This window comes from Kogia breviceps, chromosome 3, assembly GCF_026419965.1.
Source record: "Kogia breviceps isolate mKogBre1 chromosome 3, mKogBre1 haplotype 1, whole genome shotgun sequence".
Lineage (NCBI taxonomy): Eukaryota > Metazoa > Chordata > Mammalia > Artiodactyla > Physeteridae > Kogia > Kogia breviceps.
The window spans coordinates 152,454,911-152,472,074 of record NC_081312.1 but is presented as its reverse complement, the minus strand read 5'-3'; the positions used below and the strand labels follow the sequence as shown (position 1 = coordinate 152,472,074).

The 17,164-nt window shown below is 47.8% G+C and overlaps 2 protein-coding genes across 13 annotated transcripts in view; one reads left to right on the top strand and one right to left on the bottom strand.

The window, feature by feature from the left end:
- HOMER2 (homer scaffold protein 2) overlaps nt 1-17,164 on the top strand; it is a 112,679-nt gene that overhangs the window by 20,036 nt on the left and 75,479 nt on the right. The window contains exon 1 of one of the 12 annotated variants that reach the window (XM_067030002.1): nt 9,446-10,013. The exons of 9 other annotated variants lie outside the window; for them this stretch is intronic. In XM_067030002.1, the coding sequence (XP_066886103.1) occupies nt 9,946-10,013 (68 nt within the window). In that variant the 5' untranslated portion in view covers nt 9,446-9,945. Of the gene's footprint in view, nt 1-9,445; nt 10,054-17,164 lie in introns of those variants that run through there. 2 more of the 12 variants (XM_067030010.1, XM_067030005.1) reach the window with 2 other exon arrangements.
- LOC131752717 (small ribosomal subunit protein eS27-like) lies at nt 36-258 on the bottom strand. Its single transcript, XM_059057366.2, has one exon. The coding sequence runs from the start codon at nt 189-191 to the stop codon at nt 36-38; it is 156 nt and encodes a 51-aa protein (XP_058913349.1). The 5' UTR covers nt 192-258.

Here is a 17,164-nt window from a genome sequence, read left to right as displayed (position 1 = left end):
GGGTGGTTTCCCATTCATCTTGATTCAGAGTGCTTTTAGTGCTGCCTCTGTCTGAAGGAGCATCCTCCTGTAAGTCTTGCTTTTCCTCCTGTAGGCTGGCAGAGGACAGTAGAGCAGCCAACGCACAACACTGTTTGCGCATGGCTAAAGACGGTGGTGATTTTACAGCATCCTGGGCATTTCACATCCATAAAATAGGAATTGGGGCTCTGCACCAGGCGCTTCTTCTTGTGTTTCCTCTTCTCCTCTGGAGAGAGATGAAGGAGATCCTTTGCAAGAGGTGTATTCTCGTGGGGAAGTCATCACCACCGGAACACAGCTGAGTTTTCTACAGATTTTTGCCCTGAATCTACCCAACCCATTCCTTGGTCTTCCTTTTCTCATCCTTCTCTCTTCCAGTTTCTCTCTGGTCCTTTTTCTCAGGTTTCAGTAGAGGTTCTCAGAATGACTTCAGTCTTTTTGAGTTGTATGTTGCAATCACATTTATTAAGACAATGTTGTGGCATCTGAGTCCCCAGTAAGTACACCTGTTCGGCTGGGTCTATGTTGGATGAGTTATATCGATATTAATCTTGACACAGAGCAGGGTGGTAAGCTCACCAAAGCCCACATTGCTCTCACCTGCTTTTTGACAGTGAATCAGGATCTTGCCCATACTTGCCAGGGTTTCAAGCTTTAGCTGATTGCCTGCATTGTTTGTCTGAAAGATGCACGAGAACTTTTTTTCCCCCAAGTGTCCTGGCAGCTTTGCTGTAGCCGGGCCTCTCCTGGCTGTAATAGATGGAGCTGCCTGTCAGGAACTGGAGGCGGAAGGTGCTTGAGTGATGTGATTTTTCAGGACTGGTTTCCCTGTCGGCACTTTATCTCCACGAAAGGGGGTGGTTTTCAAGCCCCTCCATCCTAGGTGAGAGGTCAGACTAAGTCTGAAGTAGTGAAATTTGGTTCTGTTTGTGCATCTTACGAAAATTGTTTGGTTTATTTATATGTTTTTTTTCCTAGAGCAAATCCCTTATCCACGAATGGCTAAACTAACCTAGTGAGTCATGAGTGTAGCTTAAAGAGGAAGTCACAGACTGAAATTATGATCTGAAACCTAGATAGGATCTCGTTAAGTGTCTTTTGCTGGGAGGAAGTTCATGGTTGAGGGTCTTCTCGGTAATCTGTTTTTAGAATGAACTTTTTCAGGTAGCCTCTATAACTATTCTTGGTAATAGGTGAAATGAATTTCCCCCACATCCATGGGATCAAATATTTGCATGGCAGCAGCAGAAAGCGCTGTTTATGCTCAGATCTCCGTGTCTATGGGCTTCTGATGCTTCTTGCTTGGGTTTATCAGAATCAACAGCTTTATTTAGGTCACCTGTATTCAGGAGGCAGCCAGTGGGAACAGAGCTGCATCCAAGCAGTCTGGGTGAAAGTTACCCTTACAAGCAGCAGGTTTAGCCCAGCAAGGCAGTTCTTAAATATGAACTTTGCTCCTCCATTCCCTCAGTTAAGTAGTATTTACTGAGTACTTCCAGGGGTGACTAAGATGGATTCGACCTCTGTCCTTGTATATACAGTATAGCAGGGGAGATGGATATTGAATAATTACAAAAGTAAAATTCATTCATTCAACAAGTGTTTGTTGAGTATCTCGTATACCAGGTGCTGCACATGGTGAACCAGACAAGAATCCCTGCCTTTGTGACACATTCGAACGAGACACGTGATAAATCAAACTATAACAAATAAGTAAATTTTTTTTTTTTTTTTGCGGTACACGGGCCTCTCACTGTCGTGGCCTCTCCCGTTGCGGAGCACAGGCTCCGGACACGCAGGCTCAGCGGCCATGGCTCACGGGTCCAGCCGCTCCGCGGCACGTGGGATCCTCCCAGACCGGGGCACGAACCCGTGTCCCCTGCATCGGCAGGTGGACTCTCAACCACTGTGCCACCAGGGAAGCCTAAACTGTAACAAATAAGTAAATTTTATGGCATATTAGAGGTGACCAATGCCATGAGCAATAGAGCAGGTAAAGGTGATTGGGAGTAGGAACTGGGCAGGGAAGGTGAATGGGTGCCAGCTGCAGAGAGTGGGACGCATGGAATGAAGATTATAGAAGGGTTTGGAGTATTGATACATGACAGGTTTTGACAGGGAGCTGGAGAGGCTGAGGGAGGTTCAGGCAGTTAGGAGGCCAGTTGGAAGGATCATGTATGTGTGGGTCGAAATGCCTGAGAATCAGGACAGGAGTCGTGTAGGAGAGAGGGCCTGTGATCCTGAAATCATCAAGAAACGAGGGGGAGTGACACGGGGTTGGTGGTTGACAGCAGCAGTGAGGGGTAGAGGATGACAGAGTCTGATGACAACAGACTGAAGACCGGTGACTCTGAGGCAGGAGGGAAGGGGTAGAGAGGAGCCTGGCCATCTAGCTGTGCTCTGCAGGAGAGGTACGGGGTGTTGCGAGGGCAGATGGTAGGGGTGTCTGGCCTGGAAGGGAGAGGCTGGGGAAGGCTTCTGTGATAATTTGTAATAAATAAATATAAATATATATATATATATATATATATTTTGTGTGTGTGTGATACGCGGGCCTCTCACTGCTGTGGCCTCTCCCGTTGCGGAGCACAGGCTCCGGACGCGCAGGCTCAGTGGCCATGGCTCACGGGCCTAGCTGCTCCGCGGCATGTGGGATCTTCCCGGACCGGGGCACAGACCCGTGTCCCCTGCATTGGCAGGCGGATTCTCAACCACTGCGCCACCAGGGAAGCCCAATAAATATATATTTGATCTTCGTCTTGTTCCTGGCACAGAGCTCCTCAAACCCTTGGAATTTCCTGTGAAGAGAGCCTTAGAGGTGTCTTGTTATGTTAATGAGGTGACTTGGAAAGCACCTGAGAATGGGGGACCCAACCACATGATTAGAGGGTTGGCACTTTCAGCCACCCTCCCCCACCTCTGGGGAGGGGAGAGGGACTGGAGGTTGAATCGATCGCCAGTGATGTCATCAATCATGCCTCTGTAACGAAACCTCCATAAAAATCCAAAAGGGTTCAGAGAGCTTCCAGGTTTGTGAACACGTGGGCATTTGGGGCGAGTGGCGCTCGAGGGAGCAGGGACATTCTGAGTCCTTTTTCTATACCTTGCTCTATGTGTCTCTAACATCTGGCTGTTCCTGAGTTATATTCTTTCATAATAAACCAGTGATCTAGTGAGTAAAATGTTTCTCTGAGTTCTGTGAACTGCTCTAGCAAATGAATCAAACTGTTGAGACCTTGAATCTTTCGCCAGCTGGTGAGAAGCACAGGTAGTAACTGGACTTGTGATTGACATACGAAGTGGGGGCGGGAGGGAGTCTTGTGGGACTGAACCTGTAACCTGTGGGATCTGACCCTCTCTTCAGGTGGATGGTGTCAGAATTGAGTTGGATTGTAGGACACCCAGCTGGTGTCTCCGAGAGTTGCTTGGTGGTGTGGGGGAAAACCCACACATTGAAATTGGGTGTAGGGACTTCCCTGGCGGTCCAGTGGTTAAGACTTCACCTTGCAGTGCCGAGAGTGCGGGTTCCATCCCTGGTTGGGGAGCTAAGATCCCACATGCCGCGTGGCCAAAAAACCAAAACATAAAAAAAAAAGAAACAATGTTGTAACAACTTCAATAAAGACTTTAAAAATGGTCCACATTAAAAAAAAAATCTTTAAAAAAAATTAAAAAAAAAAAAAAGGGTGCAGAATCTTAGCTTCCCAGAGGAAGTGCTGTTTGAGACGGTGGTGGGTGGGTAGATGTGGTCCAGAAAAGGTCAATAGGGAGCACGAACTGTGTTATGGTCAGGAGGAGGCCTGCCTCACAAATCAGGGGTGAATGTGGACAAGGAGCTGGAGAGAAAAGGGGGTTTCCTGAGTTAGTTGTTTAGTGCTGCAGTAGGAAGAGACCTGTTTGGGTGACTGGTGGCCGCATAGAGACCCAGGTGGGCCAGATGGAGATTCTCTGTGCTCACCCAGGAGGCCAGCTGTTGAAGCACCGGGTGGGCCAGCTGCTGCCTGTGCCCCATTTTACTGCCTGGTGGGTGGTTCATCAACATGGTCCAGACAGGCCCCAGGGGCACCTTTAGGAGTTGTGAGCCTTTGGGCAGGAACCTGAAGGTTTGGGGAACTCAGGAGGTATTTTCTGGGTTTTCTCCTGACTGTGGGGACTTTGGGAAGGACTGTGGGGTTGCTGCGGGTGAGCAGGATTTGGATTTCTGGATCATTCCTTAAGGCCTGGGATGACAGCCTTGGTAAGAGATGGATAAGGATGAACCTGTTTGCCCAGAGACCCGCTGAGGTCCTCAGGAGGGCTTCTGCCTGAACATGGTGGCAGGGGAGGAGGCCTGGGGAGGAGGGTCAGGCAACACAGGGGCGGGGGGGTGGCTCATGGAACAAGTGGGAAGGGAGCCTGAGGGGTGTGTTGGGTTTAGGTGACCCGGGTGACTCCCGCCTGACAACTATGTGTGCCCTTGGGTGCGTTACTTAATCTTTTCCCCCTGTTTTCCTCTGTAAAATGAAGACACAGACACTGATTCTCAAGGTTGCTGGGCAAATGAGGTGAGCTATGTATGTCAGTGCCCAGCACGATGCCAGATACCGACAGATGATCAATACATGCCAGGACCTCTAGGAAATACCTTTTCTGAGGTACTGCCGAGATCTGGTGAGTGGATCTCAGCGTTGCTGTAGGACATGGAAAGGCATTTCCTATTTAAAAACCAGATGCCTTAGGAGAGGCACGCGAATTGCGCTGCAGATGTGAATGTGCATGGAAATCCGTGAATCTGAGGATGGAAGCTTGACGCAGAGCACTTGGAGGAGATAAAAAGGAAGTGGGGAGAAGGCTACACACAGGCCATCTGGGCTTTTGGAGGGGATGGGCAGTGTGTCTTTGGCATATGGGAAGGAGCACGGGCTTTTCTGGACACATGTAGGCCCCAACTGTCTGGACACCTGCTAGCTGCCTGGGTCTGCTAAAAGTCGAGTGTCAGACCTTTTCCAAAAGGGAGAAGAACCTGTAGAAGATCCAGTATGATAAATAGCCCCCATCTGATTCATCATAACCAGAGCACAGTGTGATACGAAAACATGTCAGTCTTCTAATAGTCACTTATTTCTGTCTACTGAAGACCTACCAATGCTCTGTATATTTACTTCCAAACCTAACGAAGTATAAATGGAACTTGACTGACTGTTTGCTTGGACACTTTTGTTCTCTCTGTGCACCCTTCTCTCTCACCCCTTTGTGTTTTTTTTCTTTTTTGTTTTGTTTTGTTTTGCTTTTTGGCTGCGCCATGCAGCTTGCAGGATCTTAGTTCCCTGACCAGGGATGGACCCTGGGCCATGGCAGTGAAAGTGCCGAATCCTAACTCCTGGACTGCCAGGGAATTCCCTCACCTCTTTGTTAAGACATGTTTTCTGGGTGCCAAGCTCTTGCCGTGACATGGCACATAAAACGTAGTCCTGGCCCTTAAGCTCACCCCAGTAGAGCTGTGCTTTCAGGCCAGGCAGAGTGCATTGGGAAAGGTCATTTGTGCAGCCCCTGGGGTAAAGGGAGGAGTTGCTGGTGGAAGCCATAAGCTGGGCCTCCAGCTGTCCTGTTGCAGCCTGGAGCTGAGAGGGTCAATATATCTCTGCATGCTTCTGTGTGTGTATGTGTGCTTGTGTGTATGTGTGCCTGGAACGAAAACATTACCTAGCAGTTCTGCTGTAGAGAGGGGTTCCCACTGCTGTCAAACAAAGGTCTGCTTGTTTTCCCTGTGCCATTTCACAGGGTCACACCAGCCAGGGGCTAGTCCCTCTGGGTCCTCTGTGACTTGGGTTCACTCAAAGCTCTGGCCACAACTTCAAGCACTTCCTCTATCAAGGTGCTGCAGTGGCTCTGGAAATGAAGACCTGATTGCTGCCCAAGGGGGCTTACAGCCCAATTTGGGGGGTACAGCACACCTATAGTTACCCAAAGACAAGGCAGAATAATATGAGGGCCACAGAGGAGACACAGAAAGCTGGGCTCCAGAGAGAGAATCCGGTCTGGTGGTGGACCCAGGTGCCTCTGATGGAAGACCAAATTGCACTTTGTCTTGAAAGATGGTAGGATTCTGACCAGTGGGGGTGGGCTAAGTGGGGGGTGGCCGTGAACAAGGGGTCATTCCAGGGGGAAGGCACAGCTCCTCCAAAGGCACAGGTATGAATGAGCAGGAACTTCTGTCTTGTTAATCTTGTACGTTGGTACAGGGATTGATAGGGAGGAGGAGACAAAGGCTGGGTGAGGTCTTGGATTTGGGCTCTGGGGCTGGGAATGGGGGCTGCCTTCACAGCCCTTGTATGCATAGCTAGACAGAGCAGATGCCCGTGGTTGGTCTGAATGGGGTGCAGTTGACGCTGTGGAGTACAAGGGAATCCAGCACAAAGAGGCTCCCTTTACTCGTGTATCGCTTGTTTGAGGTCCACAAGGGCTGACTTTCTATTGAACGTGGCCTGTCTCAGCTCCTGCGGGGTCAGCATACACCTGGTGCCATGGGGTTCTGTGGAGCCTCGGGCACAAATTATTTCTGTGCTCCTTCAAATGCCTGTGTTTATTTTTAAACTTGAACCTTGGTAAGGCAGGGATGTGTCATGCAGGCTTCGCTTTTGAGTGCAAAGGTTCTCTTGGGCTGATGGAACCTGCAAAAGATGTTCCCCATTTAACATTGTCCCTTCTCTTCATTTCATGTCCCAGTGCCTGTATTCCGGCCTTATAGGGAAGGCCACAGAAGTAATTTGCTTTTAACAAAAAATCCTGGAAAGAGGAAACCCGCATGCAGTTTGCCAGTCCCATAACTGGCACTGGCATATCTGTGTCAGGAGCAGCAGTGCTCAGACAAGGAGGGTCTGTGTGTGTCGGAGGTGGGTGGGAGATGACAAGCTGGGATGTGAACCCGAAACCTGCCGTCCCCACTCCCAATTCTCGCCAATGGGAGCCCACGGACAAGGGACTTCGAATAGAACGTCTGTTATATTTGCGGCATATGCAAGTTATAACTGAAAAGTTAATGAGATTAACGTAGAGTTCAAGATGAAGGATTCAGCGCATGTGACTCTGTCTACCCTTCCTCCCCAGACCCATTAAAATGATAATAAAGAGATGATTAAAAGTATAATCCTATGACAGGAAAGTGAATGGGAGGGGATTAGCAGCAGCTGAGAGATTGCAACAAATTTCTGAACGATAGAAAGCAGGTGGAGGTATGGCCGCATCAGAAATGTAGCAGAGAAGCCCAGAGCCCAGTGGGCCCAAGTGGAGCGGGCCAGTCTGCCCTGCAGAACCCCAAAGAGCCTCTCAATTAAGCCTGCAGGTCCATCCCAGGATAGGAATGAGACGTGGTGCTGAAAGCTGGGACTTTAATGGAAGGTCTCAGGGGAAAATGAGGACAGGTGAACTTCGTTGGCAGAGGCAAGGCTGGGGGTGTGGGTGCTGGCCTTCTAGAACAAAGCCTTCCTTCGTCTAGCGTGGATCTGGGGTCAGTGGATGGTGTTTGAAGCCATGGTACCTACTCAGTTAGATTAGCTAGGGAGGGAACGAGGAGTGCTCTCATGCTGAGGAATCAGGAAGAGCCAGCAAAATAAACATCTAATCAGATAACATGGATGAAAGACAATCAATAGTAAAGCCAGGCCTTCAAGAGACCGAGGGAAAATAATTTTTTAACCATTGGAAAAAATTTTTATATCCTGCAGAGCAGACTGAAACATGTCCCCTATGAATATCACGCCCTAATCTCTGGAACCTGTAAGTGTTACCTTATAAGGTAAAAAAAAAAAAAAGGGTCTCTAGATGTGATTAAGGGGAGGATCTTGAGATGAGGAGATTATGGTGGATTAACCTGGTGAGCCCTGATGCAATCACACGTGTCCTTATGAGGGAGAGGCCTAAGGAGATTTTACTATACACAGATACAGAAGAGAGATGGGCACATGAAGACCTCAGCAGAGAGAGATTTGAAGATGGAGGGAGAGGTCAAGGAATGCAACCCTAGAAGCTAGAAAAGGCCAGGAGTTGGATTCTCCCCTCAAGCCTTTGGAGGGAGCTTGACCTTCCTGACACCTTGGTTTTAGCCCAGTGAAACTGATTTTGGACTTCTGGCCTCCGCACTGTGAGAGAATAATCCTGTTGTTTTAAGCCACCCAGTTGGTGGTCATTTGTAGCCCTAGGAAGCAAATACACCTAGCCAAATTCATCAAGTGTCAGGGGGGAGAGTGAAGGCAGTTACAGGTATGCAAGGACTTAAAAGTTTACTTCCCACTCAGTCTGAGGGTCTACACCAGCCAAACAAGGGTGAAGCCTATGAAGGAGGCAGTTGGGGGCAGAAAGAGAATTGGTAGCTTCTGGGAGCCTAAAGAAAAGAACTTCCAGACAGACGGCTGTGAGTGGGCCTCAGAAGCACCCAGTCCAAATTAGAACTGGAAGTCGTCAGCTCCAAGAATAATATCTCCAGGACAGAGACTGGCATGGATTCCAGGAAATGTGCAGAATGAACAAGAAGCTGGAAGACCACAAGGGTTATAGGAAGATGGTCTGTGGTTCTTTTCTCAACAGGAAAAAGAAGGCAATAGAAAAATGCCACAAAAAAGAAAAATGACCACAAGCACGTTGTGATCCAAATGTGAAACACACCAGCACCTGCTTTGAACAGTGGGGAAAGTGCTGGAGAGGAGAAGCTTCTCTTTGACCTGGTTGCTGGGAACTTTTCCCTTTGAGGAGCATTTGGCTCTTGACATTGGAACTGTACAGAAGGAAATAGAATTCCTGGCACCTTTCTTGGCTCTGCAGGGAACAATATTTATATAGTCATAATAATGTTCTCTTTTTAAATGGTGACATAGTGCTCTACTGTGGTAATGTATTAACTGAACTCTTCCTGGACATTCCATTTAATTCCTGGTTGACTCTTTGACTTTTTTTTTTTTTTTGTAACTAATGCTGGAGTCTGAGGTCAGTTTGACCCATGAAACCTCTTTGTGGGGAGAGTTGAAGAACTGAATTGTTAGACTAGTAATGTGTAATCATGCCCCTGAGGCGCCCCAGGTGGGAGAGTGACGGCAGGATTCCGGCCGGAGGTGGTTTCGTGGCCCACCTAGACTGTCCCCATTACTGAGCCTTGATCCTCCTGGATCCTTTCCTAGTGAGCAGCCCGGTGCTGCTTCCCGGAGCAGTGGCCTGTGGGCAGAAGGGGATGTTGGGTGGGGCAGGCACGCAGCCTTACAGGTGGTGCAAACGGGAGAAACCTGAGCTTGTTTAGATGCCAACAGAAAGGATCCAGAAACAAGGGAGAGAGGCTGTGGTTGTAAGTGAGGCCAGAGTTGCCCAATCTTCTTAACGTCATGGACACACGGAAAATATTTGTACAGCTCGTGGGTAAACAGATGAGACTGTTCACGGTCAGAAGCGACCAGCCCGGGCACTCCAGTCGTCCCCGGCTCTGCTGTGTACCCGAGGGTTGAGGAGATCCCCTTGTCAACAAGCTCCTTCCTCCCAACCCCATGACATCTTTGTACAAATGAGAAAAAAAAAGCGCCACTTCTTTCTCAAGACACCTTCCAGACGCCTGCTTTCTGCCAGGCAGTTGACAGAGTCAGGGTGCAGAGCTTTTATGAGCCACACCGCCATGGATGGATGCCCTCCGAGTTCTGTGCTGTGCAGACACATGGCTCAGCACACCTGTGGCCCATTTGAGGACGCTGCTGGGAAGAAGGTTAAGGGCCTGAGCTGCAGGGGAACGGACAGAGGCCAGAGATGTTCCTGCTGTGTGTTGGCATGAGACTCCTCGGGGTTCTGCTGTGCTGACGGAGCCGAAGGTGGGAGCACCTGAAATAGGGCTGCAGGGAGGTGAGGTGTGGGCGCCACGTTCAGGAGAGACACCTGGGCTGTAGGCGGACATCTCGGCATCATCACGAGGAGATGGTTCTTGAAGTTGTGGAAGTGAGCGTATGGGAATGCTCCATGGAGAAGAACTTGGGAACAAGCAAGTAAGCCCGCCCCTGTGGATCACCCAGCACCCCTGCTAAGGTAGGGCCTGATATTCAAGTAGAATGTGGAAATTCCCCCCCAGTGGGAGGGGAATCTGAGCACTGTGATGTCCTGTCCCATGGCTTTTGGGCACTGTCCCAACCAGATGGAGGATCCCTGGCAAAGACCTCTGACTGCCGTACCTGAGCCCTCAGGTCTGCACCCTTAGGTGCTGGCTTTCTTCACCCAGTACTCACTCAGTGTCACTGCCAGTGTGTGCTATCTGGGACAGCATCTCATTCATCTCTCTGTCCCTAGGGCCAAGTGTTAGATTTTTGAAGGACTTTTAGGAGTGTAGATAGAGGTCTGGGCCTGGATGCTTGGGGGATGCAGGGCTCCAGCAGCCCTGCCTGCTCTTGGCCCCGGGTGTCCTTGGGAATCCACTGCCCGGGTGTTCTCCACGACTCTGACTCTGAGCTGCTCCATGGAGTGTAGCGTCCAGTTCTGTAGAGCTCTGGCCTCGTCAGCTGTCCCAGGGACGCTCTCCGGAACTGAAGGAGGCCTGCTTTGGGGCCCCCACACCTGAGCTCTTGGACCAGATGAGCTGGTTACACATTTGCCCTTGACATTGTGGGTAATAATAGAAAGGAATTTTTGCTTTGTTGGGCACATCTGATATAATTTCCACATTACATCGAAGCCAGATCATTTAGTTCAGCAAATATTTTGGACCTACTGTGTGCGTGGGACTGCAGCAAATAAAAGACTGGAGAGTAAACTCACGGTGGCTCTAGGACAAGGGATTTATTTTGATTTACTAGGCTTCCTTCCCTTAAGACATACAATGTTTCAGCCTCATAATGTTAACTGCTAAACATGTCACTTCTGCCTTACGTGGTGCTGGGACTTGTTGCTGTCCCCACGGGGGCAGGTTCTCTCTGCTTGTGCCTTCCCATCTGTGTCTTTGGTGTCATGTGCAATGTCCTTGGGTGCAAAGGAAATGGCTGTCCAGCAGTTCCCGCCCAGGGGCCTGGGAGGGTAGGAACCAGTGTCCAAGCTATTTCATTATTTCCCCAAGACAAAGGGCAGTTGTTCTGCTTTAGGCTGATTGGGCAGGTAACTAATGTACCTTCCTTTTTGGCTGGAATCCTATCAATTCTTGAGGCCACCTTGGTGAAATCCTGCTGATTAGGAAGCTATTTGGAAGTTATACATGACTTCAGTCAATAAAGAAGTGAGAAAACAAATTATTCTTTCATAAATACTGCCTGGAAGGTCAAAATTTTTCAATAAGTGGGGTCCACAGGGAAGATATGAATAATAAATGGCCACTTCTTGGCCAGTAGGTTGGAAACCAGTGGATTAACTGTGAGGTAGAAACAAGCCCAAACAACCACTAAATATGAGGGTTCTGGCTCTTTCCAGGGCAGTCTGTGGTTTGGAGATATCCAGCCAAGCTCCTGAGCACTTAGAGGGCACCTTGGGTCTCAGTTCTGTTGGTGCCAAATCGCTATCTAGCTTCTGTCATTTCTGTTCCCTTGCTGGCTAAACTTTTGAAGAAGAAACAGTTTATTGAGGTATAAATGGCATACAAAAAGCTGTACATATTTGATGTACACAACCTAATGAGTTTGGAGATAAGAACACACCTGCGAAACTATCACCACAATCTATGCCGTAAACAAATCCATTCCCTCCAAAAGCTTCCTCCTGCCTTTCTTGCTTATTATTTGTGTGTGTGAGATGAGAACACTTAACAGAAGTTCTTTGCAAAATGTTAAGTATACAATATAATGTTAACTCTTGGCACCATGCTGTATAAAGTTACTTGGGTTTTTTTTTTTTGGCTGCACGGCTTGGGGGATCTTAGTTTCCTGATCAGGGATTGAACCCGTAACCCCTGTGGTGGAAGCATGGAGTCTTTTTTTTTTTTTTTTTAACATCTTTATTGGACTATAACTGTTTTACAATGGTGTGTTAGTTTCTACTTTACAACAAAGTGAATCAGTTATACATATACGTATGTTCCCACATCTCTTCCCTCTTGCGTCTCCCTCCCTCCCACCCTCCCTATCCCACCCCTCTAGGTGGTCACAAAGCACTGAGCTGATCTCCCTGTGCTATGCGGCTGCTTCCCACTAGCTATCTATTTTACATTTGATAGTGTATATATGTCCAGGAAGCATGGAGTCTTAACCACTGGACCACCAGGGAAGTCCCTCTATAAAGTTCTTGAGAGCACCTACCCCTCTCCCTCTGTGAACCGTGGTGTTTGGGGTCCTCTCACACCTGTCTTATTTGGTCCAGGTGGTTCTACACTTGACCTCTAGGTTGGGAAGCGAGCGACACTGGCCTCTCTCTTGCCCAGATACAATTTCAGGTTGTAGCAAGGCTCACTGTCTTCACCTTGCACGCACTCAATAACCCTCATTTCTCCCTTGCCAGAGAAAACCCCAGCTCTGTGGTCGCCATTCCCTGGTCTTTCTCATGCACACACAGGTAGCTCCAGAGCACCCTGGATTCTGAGGCAGAGGCTGTGGTGGTCTTGTTCTGGGGTATTCCCAGTGGTCAGCATAGCTCTCCTGTGGACCTGTGGAGTAGATATTTGCTAAGTTAATATATATTTATATTAGTATGCATATTTATAAGAATGAGATCATAGGATGCTTTTTTGTAACCTTCTCTTTTCATTTTAATAATATATGTCCTTATTAACATCTATAGTTCTAGTGTTGGCGAGCTTTTGTTGGAACTCTGGAACCTATGAGTTCTTTTTTGTTTGTTTTGTTTTCTTTGAAGAAGAGATTTATTTTTTATTTATTTATTTATTCATTTATTTAATTTTTGGCTGCATTGGGTCTTCGCTGCTGCACGCGGGCTACTCTTTGTTGCAGGGCGCAGGCTTCTCACTGTGGTGGCTTCTCTTGTTGCAGAGCACAGGCTCTAGGCGCGCGGGCTTCAGTAGTTGTGGCTCACGGGCTCTAGAGTGCAGGCTCAGTAGTTGTGGCGCACGGGCTTAGTTGCTCCGCGGCATGTGGGATCTTCCCCGACCAGGGCTCGAACCCGTGTCCCCTGCATTGGCAGGTGGATTCTTAACCACTGCGCCACCAGGGAAGCCCCTGAAGAAGAGATTTTGAGTGACATTGAAGCCCTTCAAGGCCTAGCTGGTTCTGTTCAGAAGGAAAGGGGACACAGACTGTACTCAGCAACACCTGTTGGCCTCCTTATTCAGTAACTTCTGGATGTAAATCATTGAATGATAATTTAACGAAGTAAAGAATAAATCATGATGGGTAAAGGAAAAAAGAACATCTTTCCATGTTAGTAAGTACTACAGTTTTTAAAGGCTGAGTGGTATGTCTTGCATGGGTATATTATGCTTGATTTAAACAGTCCCTCACTTTGGAGCATTTAGGTTATTTACAGGGATTGTATGTGTGTTGGGGAGGTGTGTGTAATAAACAGCTCTTCAGTGACTGTCCTTTTGCCCTCATACCTTTGCACGTCCTCATTTATTGCCCTTGAATAGGTTCCTAGAAGTGGAGTTGTTCGAAATTGAGTTATTTGTAGTGAGGTGGATGGACCTAGAGTCTGTCATACAGAGTGAAGTAAGTCAGAAAGAGAAAGACAAATACCATATGCTAACACATATATATGGAATCTAAAAAAAATGGTCCTGAAGAACCTAGGGGCAGGACAGGAATAAAGATGCAGGCGTAGAGAATGGACTTGAGGACACGGGGAGGGGGAAGGGTAAGCTGGGACGAAGTGAGAGAGTGGCATGGACATATATACTCTACCAAATGTAAAATAGATAGCTAGTGGGAAGCAGCCACATAGCACAGGGAGATCAGCTCAGTGCTTTGTGACCACCTAGAGGGGTGGGATAGGGAGGGTGGGAGGGAGACTGCAAGAGGGAGGGGATATGGGGATACATGTATAGTTGATTCACTTTGTTATACAGCAGCAACTAACACACCCTTGTAAAGCAATTATACTCCAATAAAGATGTTAAAAAAAAAAAAGTGGAGTTGTTGGCTTCAGAAGAATGCAGTTTTTTTTTGGCCGCATGCAGCATGTGGGATCCTAGTTCCCTGACCAGAGATCAAACCCAGGCCCCCTGCAGTGGAAGCGTGAAGTCTTAACCACTGGACCGCCAGGGAAGTCCCAGGAAAATGCAGTTTTAATCAATTTATTATTGATTCAATAAATTGCCTCCCAGAGAGCTCTCCCGGTCATACCCCATTAGTAGTGTAAAAGAGACAGATGCGTTCCACTCCAGCAGGCTGAGTTTTTTTTTTAATCTTTTTTTAAAATTGCGGTAAAATGTACACAACATATGATGTACCATCTTTTTTTTTTTTTTTTTTTATGTTTTGGTTTTTTGGCCGCGAGTCATGTGGGATCTTAGCTCCCCAACCAGGAATTGAACCTGCACCGCCCCCCGCCCCACCCCGGCATTAGAAGGCAAAGTCTTAACCACTGGACCACCAGGGAAGTCCCTGATGTACCATCTTGACCATTTTTAAGTGTGCACTTCACTGGCATTAAGTGCTTTCACATTGTTGTACAATCATCACTGCCATCCATCTCCTTTTTCAGCAGGCAAGTGGTTTTTTTTGTTTTCGTTTTTTTAGTCTTTGCAATTTGATGCTGGAAAACCTCTCATTGTTTTAGTTCACAGTTCTTTTTTACTGAGAAGGTGCAACTTGCTGTCAAGTGCTGTGGACACTTCTGTGTCTCTGTGCTGTCTGCAGTCTTCAGCATCCTCGGAGCTGCTAGAGGCTCTGGACAGCTCCCTCCTTGAAGCTTTGCGCTTCAAGCCCCGGGAGGGCTTGGTGTTGGCCGTCTTCGCTGGCTTCCCTCCTGCTTGCCCAGCTTGCCCACCTCTGCTCCACTTGTCCTTTCAATGCGCACTGTTTGCAGTTTTCCCTCTGCTGCCTTTGAGCTGTTCTTCAGGGCTGCTTTTCCCTGCCCCATCCTCCCGAGGCCTGCTCCGTCCCAGCACACTCTGCTGCTGTTGTTGGAAAATATACATAATGTAAAGTTTAGCATTAAAAAAATTTATTTATTTATTTATTGTTGGCCGCGCCATGCAGCTTGTGGGATCTTAGCTCCGCGACCCTCACCCCCTGTGGTGGAAGCTCGGAGCCTTAACCACTGGACTACCAGGGAGATCCCAAAGTTGAGCATTTTAACCACTTCTAAGTGTGTCTGCAATTCAGCGGCATGTAGAACGTTCACGTTGTCGTGCGCCTGTTACTGCTGCCCTACTCCACACCTTTTTCATCCTCCCAAACAGAGGCTCTGTACTTGTTAGGCAGTAACGCCCCATTCTCTCGTGCCCCCAACCCCTGGTAATCATCATTCTACTCTCGGTCTCTATGCATTTGGCCGTTTGATTCATATAAGTGGGATCATATAGTATTTGTCCTTTTGTGTCTGGCTTATTTCATTTAGCAGCATATTTTCAGGGTTCATCTGTGTTGTGGGATATGTCAAAATTTCATTCCTCTTTATGTCTGAATAGTATATTCCATTGTATGTATATAACCCATTTTGTTTATCCATTCATCTGTTGGTGGACATTTGGGTTGTTTCTACCTTTTGGCCATTGTGAATAACGCAGCTATGAAGATGAGTGTACGAGTATTTGTTTGAGCCCTGGATTTCTGTTCTTTTGGGGTATATACCTAGAAATGGAATAGCTGGATCATACGGTAATTCTGTGTTGAACTTTTTGAGGAACTGCCAAACTGTTTTCCACAATCCCAGCACACTTTTTGAATAAATGACCAGAAGAGATGGCACCTGAGGCTCCCCAGGCTGAGGGACTCTGCCATGCAGGGAACCTGGACCTGGGAGTCTAGAGAAAAGGATTCAGGCAGGGGGACTGGGACAAGAACCGTTCCCTAAGGCATGTAGAGCTTGACTGTGTAACGTACCGTCTGCCTGTTGTAGTTTACTCTTCTAAGCAGTGGCTTCTGTAGCTTGTTAAAGAAGGTAGCCTGAGAGAGAGCTGCTGTTGGGCACAGAAGCAAGGACAGTGACCAAGACAAGGAGGCAGGAAGGTGGGGTGCTCTGGGCTGTAGGTAGACTCTCAGTCAGACTCTCAGTCTCTACCAGCAGCCACCATTGTCCGGAAGCAGCCAAGGGGCTTCCAGCTGCACAAGAAGTTCTGGAAGGATCCAGAGCTCTCTTCTTGTAGCTCAAGCCTCTGTGAGATGGTCAGAGTAGCTTGGAAGCAAAGCAAGAACAGTAGACATGCTCCTGAGGCACTGGGGACTTCCATAACCACCTCTCCCCAGCCCGCAGGGATGCTGAGTTTCAACTCTGTCCAGGCCACTCCAGACAAGGGGAGAATGGCAGAGCCCAGGAGAACATCTTCCTAGTCTTTGAGATATGACCTGTCCACAATTTACAGCTTTGCTTGTATCTCCCAAGGTTGCCTTACCTAAAAACCCTTTGCTTCAGTATTTACTGAACTCCTTCCTTGCCTCTCTTGAAACCTCCGTTTTCTGTGTTTTCAATATTTCTAAAAGCATTAAAAAAATTCTCCTGTTCACAAGAGACCCTGAAATAGGCAGGCTAGTGTGTGGTGGGTTCCTCCCTGAGACAGGAATGACCCAAGTAAGACAGTGGAGGCCCAGAATGGGCACACATTCTGTCTGTCTACCTAGGGTGTAGGTCACCTGCATCCAGTACACCATTTTCCCACTAGAGATGTGTTAGCTATCTGTTAGCCTCTACTTCATGCCCACTGGGAGGGCTGTAATAAAAAAACAGACAATAACAAGTTCTGGAAAGGATGCAGGCACGTTGGAATTCTCAGACAGTGCTGGTGGGTATGCAAAATGGTGCAGCCTCTTTGGAAATAGGCCTGGCAGTTCCTCAAAAAGTTAAACATAGAGTTACCATATGACTATTCCACTCCTAGGTATAAACCCAAGAGCCAAGAAAACACGTGGCCACATAAATCTAGTACACAGATATTTGTAGCAGCATTATTGATAATAGCCAAAAGGTGGAAACGGTACAAGTGTCCATCAACTAATGAATGGAGAGACAAAATGTAGTATATCCATACCATGGATTAATATTCAGTCATAAAAAGGAATGAAGTACTGGTATATGCTACATGAGGGATAAACCTTGAAAACATTGTGCTCAG

What these genes read in the sequence shown, in the direction of transcription:
- LOC131752717 (XM_059057366.2), bottom strand. Translation starts at nt 191, where the DNA reads ATGGATGTGAAATGCCCAGGATGCTGTAAAATCACCACCGTCTTTAGC.